The 9549-nt window shown below is 38.4% G+C and overlaps 1 protein-coding gene across 3 annotated transcripts in view; it reads left to right on the top strand.

Annotated features, from left to right (window-relative positions):
* alms1 (ALMS1 centrosome and basal body associated protein) overlaps positions 1–8176 on the top strand; it is a 37564-nt gene extending 29388 nt beyond the window's left edge. Inside the window, exons 15-19 of one of the 3 annotated variants that reach the window (XR_012389154.1) lie at positions 1056–1215; positions 1338–2737; positions 4666–4722; positions 7651–7750; positions 7853–8176. Coding sequence is in view for 2 of the 3 variants with exons in the window: in XM_073920687.1 (XP_073776788.1) it covers positions 1056–1215; positions 1338–1395; positions 4666–4722; positions 7651–7750; positions 7853–7897 (420 nt within the window). In the remaining variant the exon portion in view is untranslated. The remainder of the gene's footprint in view (positions 1–1055; positions 1216–1337; positions 2738–4665; positions 4723–7650; positions 7751–7852) is intronic. The other 2 variants (XM_073920687.1, XM_685283.10) reach the window with 2 other exon arrangements.
* Positions 8177–9549: the final 1373 nt, after the last annotated feature.

Consider the following 9549-nt stretch of genomic DNA (forward strand, 5'->3'; position numbering starts at 1 on the left):
TGGTTTCCCTTTTAATTAAAGCTTTAGCATTCATGCAGCAGTTTTTTTCCCAGAGACATCCAAAGGCAGATGTGCCATTTGACAACATTACAAATTCTGTGGATGGATAAGTATTGTGAACAACTTCGATGAAAACATATGGAAGAACACTTTCGCATGTCGAGTTCATAATGTGTGTTCTGGCGCTCATCAGAGCACTTCAGCACATCACGTGCACACGCGTCAAGCAGAGCTTAAAGGTAAACAAACGGTGGTTTATCATAAGCATTCTATCCATAATCTTTACACAGTTGGCATTAAGAAGGAACAGAAACGTTATCTGACCAACAACTAGCAGCTAAATCTGTCTGGAAAAGTGTCTAAAGGCTTTTATTTTCATAAACAGCGCAGATGTGAATGTGTCTGAATATTCTGATTGGCTGCAGTAGACGTCTCACGTCAGCATTCTAAGCAAGAACGCGCTCTTTCCGGCAATCTTTTTTCCGTGTTCACACAGAACAGCATTCCGGCAAATTAGCAGTAATGTTACAACTTCTCTTTCTGGAAAATTGCTAAAACGAATTTACCGGAATTTTCAAATAGGACCTGTTAATACGTACAGACCTTTCCAGAAAACTGCCAGAAATTTTCCAGAAAGGTCTGTATGTGTGAAAGGGGATATTGACAAAAAAAACTTGTCATAAACCTGTCATAAACATGACTGTCATGAGGCCATTATATTGACATGAATATTTTTTTCACTTTTTTAAGTGGAACATACTGTATTTGTCATTACAATGTCTCATTTAAACTGTCATTACTCTGTTAAATGATTTAATTCACTCTGTTAACATTTAATTCAATCCAAGTTTATTTGTAAAGTGCTTTTCACAATAATTACTACGAAAGGGGCACATTATTGCATTACAGTCAAAATAAAAAAGGTTGTTAGTCAAAGATTTCATTACAGTCTTCTGAACACCCGTTCAGGTGAAGTGTCACCCTACATAATTTACTGTTGATTTTTTGTTAAATTTAGTATAACTTTGTACATTTGCATGACGCTTTTCCAACAGGAAGCTCTGGAGCTCCATCGGCCAGAGTTTGTGTCTCGCTCTCGGGAGCGAATGAAGCGGCTGGGGTTGCTGGTTGAGGAACGGAGGTTACAGGCCATTTTCAACAGAGAGAGAGAAGAGCTCTTCAACTTCCCCGCACCATCACGGCCACTCAGAGCAGGTCAACTTACTCTCTAAGAATAACTATTTGTAGCACGAGTCAGTTCTGTATCTATTATACAAGCTTGATTCAACTTATGTGTAAAATATGAATCATTTAACTAAAATACACTTTTTCTTTAGCTCCAGTACCCCGTAAACGAGTCGTTCCAAGAAAAGAGATGGTCCAAAGGTCCAGAGAGTATGTATACATGATCACCAAGCTCATGTTATTTTAACAAACACAGAACATGTTAACAAAATAGTATGTATGTATTAGGGGTGTAATGCTTCACAATTTTATTGGTTCAGTTCGGTGGTCACGGAAATACATAACTTCAGAATTTGCCATTACCTATTAATTTTCAAGGTCATGTGATCAAAAGTTTGTGACAACTTGAACTTATGCCAAGTTCAGACTGCATGATTTTCAAAGTAGTCGTGTCACAGATGTTTTCACACTGCATGACTATCTGGGCTAACGTTTTGTTGCTGCTTTGTTTACACTACAAGATGGATTGGCGACCGGGGCTTTCACATTGCATGACTTTACAATAGGTAGAATTGCTGACAACTTCGTCCAAACTACATCTCACAGCCAAAAACACGTAGTATATCTTTTGTTATTAACTACATAATGAGAAAGAAGCCTTTAATGGGGTAGAAAATGTACATATTTGTTCACCTGGGTTTGAAGGGAATTAGCAATTTCTCCTCAACTTTCTTTTTTAACTTTCTGTATGAAACGTCAGACACTGGTGCTTCTGTCAAACCTCCACTAGTTTTTCCTCTATTTCTTGGGTTCAAATAAACTGAAAATGAGAGCTTTTAACTTCTCCCTCAACCTCCCGCTGGCCTGGAGGTACACTCACACAAGTGAATGCTGGTCTTTCATGGGCTGTGATCGCATACCGATGTTATTTTCAGTGAAAATTAATTTCATACGGCATGATTTGAATCGCCGACAGATCCAGATATTTAGCACGCCAAATATCTCACAGGCATCAGAGACTCATTTGCGATTCTCTCAGATGGCGTCTTTGATAGTTCATACTGTGATTGTCATTCACGTGCACGAGCACCGATTTGCCTGTGATTTCAGGAATTTGTCGGCGATTTCTCAAAACCTGTCGGCGAGTAAAAATCGAGGCTAAAATCATGCAGTCTGAACTCGTCATCAGTAATGCAACGGTTCCCGGACCACAAGGGGTCCTCAGCGAGCTCTGTGGGGGGTTGCGTCATATTTTCAAAAAAAATTAATTTAAGTGGACAACTAAGTCTGGTTTATACTTCTGCGTCGAGTGATCGGCATGACCCACGGCACATGCAATTGCTGTAGTCGAGCATTTATACTTCTACTCTCTGTTTGTGTTTCTCTTCAATAACACTTCTGAAACGCTAGCGGGCAGTGAGGTGTTTATGTTCCTCTGTGTCAAGTTTCTTCGCTGGTGTTTTTTTCTGAGCACTACCTTATTGCACAAATGGCCCAAACTCGCTCACTTTGAGGCGGGAATCTGCGGATAAGCAACAACTTTAATCATAAGGTAAACACAAAACAACAGTTTCCATCTGGAGCTCCTTCACGGGACTCCACACTTGTAAACACCTGCTCTATTGGGCTCGCGCTGCTCTCACCTCAGCCCACTACATGCGATGTTTAGTTACATTTTTTGAGAGGTATGCATCAGCGTCGCCGACAGCCACGGAGAGGGTTTTGCATCTATGCTTAGGCTGCGCCGGAGCATATGCGTGCCTTTAGGAGAACGATCATCTAGCCCCGCCCTCCTTAGTTACTGTAGTTACGCCTGTCAAGCTTTCATGCCTGGCACGTCGGTGTTAGACATTCCCAGGGATATAATTAGTCATTTTTGGCGAACAGGTGAGATATCTTAGAAAGCAAGAGAAAAAAAGACTGCAGTATACATTACAGGGGTATATTCATGACATAATAGGCAACCGATTAGAAAATAATTTAATCAAAATTGAAGCTAGGAAACTAGCCTAGCTGTTTTTTAACTAAAAAGCCTGATAATTGAATTGTTGTACAATAAAGTACAGCGTTACTAACTGATGAGGAAACACGCATGGACAGTGCTTCTACCATGGCTACCACAATTCATTCATAGCAAGAAAAGGCCAGAAAGGGGAAATCGATAGATTTGTGCCAAATATTAGCATCATTGACCCATAACAATGTACATTACCTATAACTGTCAGTATGTTTGTGTGCTCTTTATACTGTTTCTATTCTAATTTGCAGTTAAGTGGAAAAATAAATAAATTGACAAGAAAATGAAAGTACTTATAGAAGAAGTGAACAAATAGATTTTCTCTTCCAGCAAATGTTAATCAGACACCAAATATTAAAGCAGACACTAACCCGCTATAACATCGTCACCAATGACTAAATCTCCAAAAGACGGATGAAAAAATCAGAGAATTGTAGCTCTGATATGGACATGAGGGTTATAAATGACTGAAAAACAGCTGCGGGTGAAGTATGTTGATTGCAAGTGCTCAGATTGTAATCACATCTCAGTTTTGTTCTGTTGATATGTCATTTTAAATATTCGTAGCTTGAAACAGATGGAAATATGACTGGATTGTGGTCGCTGCACAGCTATTGCGAGGGCTGAAATGGAGCAATGCTCATAATATTGAGCGAACAAAAAGAAAAAAACAGCTGGGAAACATAATCTGCTTTGTATTTTTTTTGAAAACACAGTTTAGATCTTTCAGGGTAAGAGGTGTGTGAGTTATTGCCGTCAATCACTAAATGTGTCAGGAATGTTAAAAACAAAACCAACTTAACCTCACTCTTTTAGCGCCCCTCACACAGCTTGATCCACGCTGGCATTTCTCCCCTTGCGTTTTAGGTTTTGTAAAAGGGAAAAAATTCCACCACCCCGCCCAAACTTTTAGGAAATTTTACTGGGCATCAGATTTGCACAATCCATATGCACAATGCTTTGGCTTGTTTCCCTCGCTCGAAAGCTTGACAGACCTCCTTCGCGTAGCTACAGTTACTAAGCCATGATTGGTGTGTGGCGGTTTTCGGGTGTGGCTTAGTGAAGGGTCAATTGCATCTGTAATTTTTCTCTACCGTATCATTTTCTAATCACTTTGTTTCACTCATTTTCATAACCTAGCCCAGTTTTTTCTGTTCGTCATAGGTCAAGGAAATTCAATTTTATCAGTGAATGTCAGGGAAGTTGGTTAAGTGGGGACCCTTCAGCAAAGTCTGTTGCAAACATTAGTAAATCAACATTTAAATATTCTTTTCTGATCAGTTTTACATCTGAAATGGAAACTCTTGGAAATGCATATGCATTGGGGTCATCTGAAAAAAAAATCATGTTGTACGCATTTTTTCTGTTGCAAGTGCTGACAGTAAACATTTTTTATTTCCCTGAGAGTAAATCTTGCCCAAAAACAGCATCTCTTGATTTCTTCAATGTTTTATTTATTTCAGTTGGGTAGGGAAGAAATCACACAGTCAGAGAATAGACAGGACAGACAGACTCAGAAGGTAATGATACATGTGTGAGTGTAATCTTGAAAACATGGTTTATGAGGACAGATGTATGTAACAACATGAGTATTACAATGGTTTTTACCTTACTACATACAGTACTAATAAGGTTAGGGCAGGGCTATTCAATTGGCGACCGGTGGGCCGAACCCTTCCTCCAAGGCAATTGGTTCTGGGTCTCCAAATAGTGACCAAGACATCAAAAAGAGATTTAGTTGAGTCGAAAAACGGTAGCTAAAGTTATCAAGTGATGTGCGTCTGTTCAATACAGCATGAGCTGCAGTTGAAGACTGAGAGTGAGTCAAGTGGCATTAAGCGAGTGGAGCGGGCAGCTGAAAACATTTGGATATGTTTGTAGAAAAGGCCTTTTGTACAATGCACTGATATCGTTAGTATGCCTGATACACACAGGGCTTCAGCGTCAACGCCTGACAGAGGGTGTGTCTGAAGTTGGGCCTGATAGGATCATCATAGCAGCGTTAACCAGTGAAAGTAGTCCGCAATCTGCCACTATCTGAGCTGGTGTATTTGCGTACAGCAATCTGATTGGCTGATGTTTCCATATGTGCTTGAAAAGTTGAGAAAATCTCAACTTCTGCTGCGAGCATCGCCACTGAAGCGGGTTTGTATCAGATATGGTTGCGGCCGGAAGTTAACGAGAATTATTTATATTATTTATTAAATTACCCAATAAATAGTTTTTTTAACGCCTACCCCCAACCCAATTCTAAATCCAACCGTCATAGTACTGTAAAAATATTAATTATTGTTATATAGTGTCGTAAAATTTTTGACTTTAATTTAATGTACATATCGCCTTCCGTCTGGCCGCGTATCCGATCTAAACTCTACCCTGAAGCGGCGCCGATAAATCTTCAATGCAGTTCGGCATTGCCTGATGTCACCCATTCAAAGTGAATGTGAAGCGTTGACGCTGACGCCCTGTGTGAATGTGGCATTAGGGTTGCAACGATTAGCCGATTTCACTATTAACTACGCTTTAATTCGTCATGGTTAATTAATCGTAAATGCTTGTCTACGCCGCGTTTCTGTTGCACGGAAAGAAACTGCTGCAATTAAACAAAGGTTCCAACTGTGTGCTAATTTAAAGTTCCAAGCTTATACCGAGGCTAATAGACCTACACACGCACACTGGATTAACTATAGCGTCGAGTCGTCGCAAGCAAGTTTGCTCTTTCTAATGTAAGAATATATGCCAATATGCACGTGCAAGCAGAGCAACGTGTTTGCGGCTTTCGCTCCGATTGCAGTAGAAAACATCTCGCGCTGTAGCGGTGAGAGTTTTGCGTGGCTTTCAGTGCAATGTAAACAAAAGATACGTTAGACAAATTATTATTAAAATTATTATGTATGTATGAACGCAGATGATAACAATAGTTTATCTAAAATTCTTACCTAATATAAAGCTTAAATTTACATTAGTCGTGATAACCGTCATTATTCTTCAGACTATATTCATGCAACCAACATCTATAATTGTTGCATCCATAATAGTTAAGCAGTTTAAAACGTATGAATGTGTCTGAATGTAGAAGAAGCCTACTTCAGCACTGCTTTTGTTGTGCTTTGAAATACAACATTTGAATGTTTGTAAAAAAAAATTTTTTTTTAAAGCGTATTGTACAATGCAGTGAAGTTATGTAGTTTCAAAATACAATATATTAACATTTTAATGTAGAAAAAGCCAACAAGGGTGTCTTAAGGAGCAGAAATACAGCATATGGCCTCTTATATGCTGTTGTGTCCTCACTCATATTGCAAGTCGTATCTCTCCGGCCCTTCGTTTGGGATGCTTTTTATGAACTGGCCACCAATGACAAACTAATTGAATAGCCCTGGGTTAGGGGATAGGCTGTTTTTATAGCAAAAGCATAATTGGCTATGTAAAGTCCCCCTAAACCAGGGGTCACCAACGTGGGGCCTGCGAGGATCACATGAGTTGCCCATGGGCCTGTTATAAAATTAGCTTACCATAGCACCACATACCAGTAAACTGCATCTAATATTTTTTGTAGCTATTCTTTTTATATCACACTTGCATTGGTGTAAAATTGAAAATGACATTAAGTTATATATTTAAAAAACCTTAAAAAAACTATTTCAGACAAATGAAGTGTTGCATATTGATATTTATCTGTTTCCAATCAATGTTGACAACTATTGTGAGAAATCATTAACTTGATCAGTGTCTTCACATAGATGAATATCATTAATTATTAATAAAAACATATAATTAAAAGTAAATTGAGCAAATTTGTTATTAGGAAGTGTATCAAACTTCACATTAAACGATACCCAAGAAGTAGCTCTCAGTTACCAAAAGGTTGGTGACCCCTGCCCTAAACCATTTAAACAAATGTGTTTGAGTGTGTTTTTATTTAAAGGTTTCTTATTTTTAATATCTGATTTGATTCAATTAAGACTCAGTCAGAGGAGTGTGGTCTGCTGCCGATTTAACTATTTTATTCATTCCGTTTCTTATCGGCTCAGTCCCTTTATTAATCCGGGGTCGCTACAGCGGAATGAACCGCCAACTTATCCAGCACGTTTTTACGCAGCGGTTGCCCTTTCAGCTACAACCCATCTCTGGGAAACAACCGTACTCACTCATTCACACTCGTACACTACGGACAGTTTAGCCTACCCAATTCACCAGTACCGCATGTCTTTGGACTTGTGGGGGAAACCGGAGCACCTGAAGGAAACCCACGCGAACACAGGGAGAACATGCAAACTCCACACAGAAACACCAACTGACCCAGCCGAGGCTTGATCCAGCGACCTTCTTGCTGTTAGGGGACAGCACTACCTACTGCGCCGCTGTGTCGCCCTCAACTATTTTATATAAATATTAAAGTTTTTCTTTATTTATTTCAATAGCCAAGTGATTGTGTTTTCCTCCAGGAAATACGCTAAACTTCCTGAGGTCCAGAAGAGAAGAGAAGAGGAAAAGAGACGGGCAGAGTATCGCTCATACCGCCTCACTGCTCAGCTCTTTAACAAGGTATACAGAGAGTTAGACTCATTTCAATCAATTTTGTCTCAATCATTTCAGGAATACATCAGCAATTTGATTCATATTTCTAATGCATCCTTGTTTTTACAGAAAGTCACCAATCGTGTGTTGGGAAGGCGAGCACCCTGGCAGTGATCTTAACTAATAATCTACTCGAAATTACAGAAAGCCTTAGTATTTTTTAATGTGTCTGGTCCTTCAGCTGTTTTATATGAGGTCATGTTTTATAATGAATGTGTGACGTTATATACGTGCTCTTTCTTATTTTAGACGGAATATAGTTGTGAATGTGTATTATTTATGAAGTTGCAGTTTTATTTGGATTTTATATAAACGCAAGTCGGATTTTATAATGTCTGTTTTGTTGTTATAATACTTTTTTTACAAAGCAAATAAATGAGCAGAGATTTGTAAGAGCTTTTGTTTGTGCATCTTTTTTATTTATATATATATATATATATATATATATATATATATATATATATATATATATATATATATATATATATATATATATATATATATATATATATATATATATTAGGGCTGCACAATATATTGTTTCAGCATCGACATCGCAATGTAATCATACGCAATATTCACTCTGCAGTATCTACAATGTCAGCTTCAGCTTCAGTTCATGCCTCAGGAAATTTGAGTGGAGTTATAGCAGACAAAGAACCATATTGTTGAGTTATTAGCACCTTTAACACACTGATACTGGTGAATATCCGGAAAATTTCTGTAACGACTTAACCAATAAATTTTAAAAAAGCGCTGTTTACACAGGCATGGAAGTTACAGAATTTTTACGGAAAAGACCGTTCACACATCCATTCCAAAATAATGGTAAATTCTGACATTAACCAGAAATAACCTCTAAACGGCTGGCTTTGTATTTGTAAACATTTGACTACATTACAAATTTTGTGGATGGATAAATATTGTGAACCACTTCAATGAAAACAAATGGAGGAACACTTTCGCATGTCGAGATGTACATAATATGTGTGTGCTGCTGCTCACCGGCTGCTTCACGTGCACGTGCGTCAGAGCTTGAATGTAAACAGTGGCTTTTCATAAGCATTTTATTGATAATTTTACAGTTGGCATTAAGAAGGAACATAGAAATGTTATCTGACTTCCATCTTGCAGCTAAATGTGTCAAAGATATTCAAAGACGTTTACTTTCATAAACTGTGCGTACATAAATGCGTCTGCATGTTCTTATTGGCTAAAGTAAAGTCTCACGTCAGCGTATTATGAAGTGATTCCTTTTGCGTTCACACAGCGTTGCGTTCCAGCAAATTACCGATAATGTTACAACTTCTCTTTCCGGAAGATTTCTCTTTGTACTTTTTAAAATGACAGTGATTAGAATTACCTACACAAACTCACAGCAATTCGTAACTTTTTTATTTAGTGGCTAATTCGTACAAATTTGTACAATCTTATTCATACATTTTAGTACGATTTGCTCATCCCCCAATGACGGTTGGGTTTATGGGTGGGGTTAGGTGCCACGCCTCCTTTTTAAAATAGTACAATTTCTTACGACTGAATTAGCCACTAAACTGCCACATCGTAAAATACGTACTTTTTCTCGCGAGATCAGGCTGAATCAGAATTGTCTCCTTTTATACTGTTATATATATGTCTTATTTGGATGTTCATTCATTCATTCATTTTCTTTTCGGCTTAGTCCCTTTATTAGTCTGGGCTTGCCTCTGCGGAATGAACCCCCAACTTTTCCAGCACATTTTTTACACAGCAGATGCCCTTCCAGC

Source organism: Danio rerio, chromosome 13 (genome assembly GCF_049306965.1).
Source record: "Danio rerio strain Tuebingen ecotype United States chromosome 13, GRCz12tu, whole genome shotgun sequence".
NCBI lineage: Eukaryota > Metazoa > Chordata > Actinopteri > Cypriniformes > Danionidae > Danio > Danio rerio.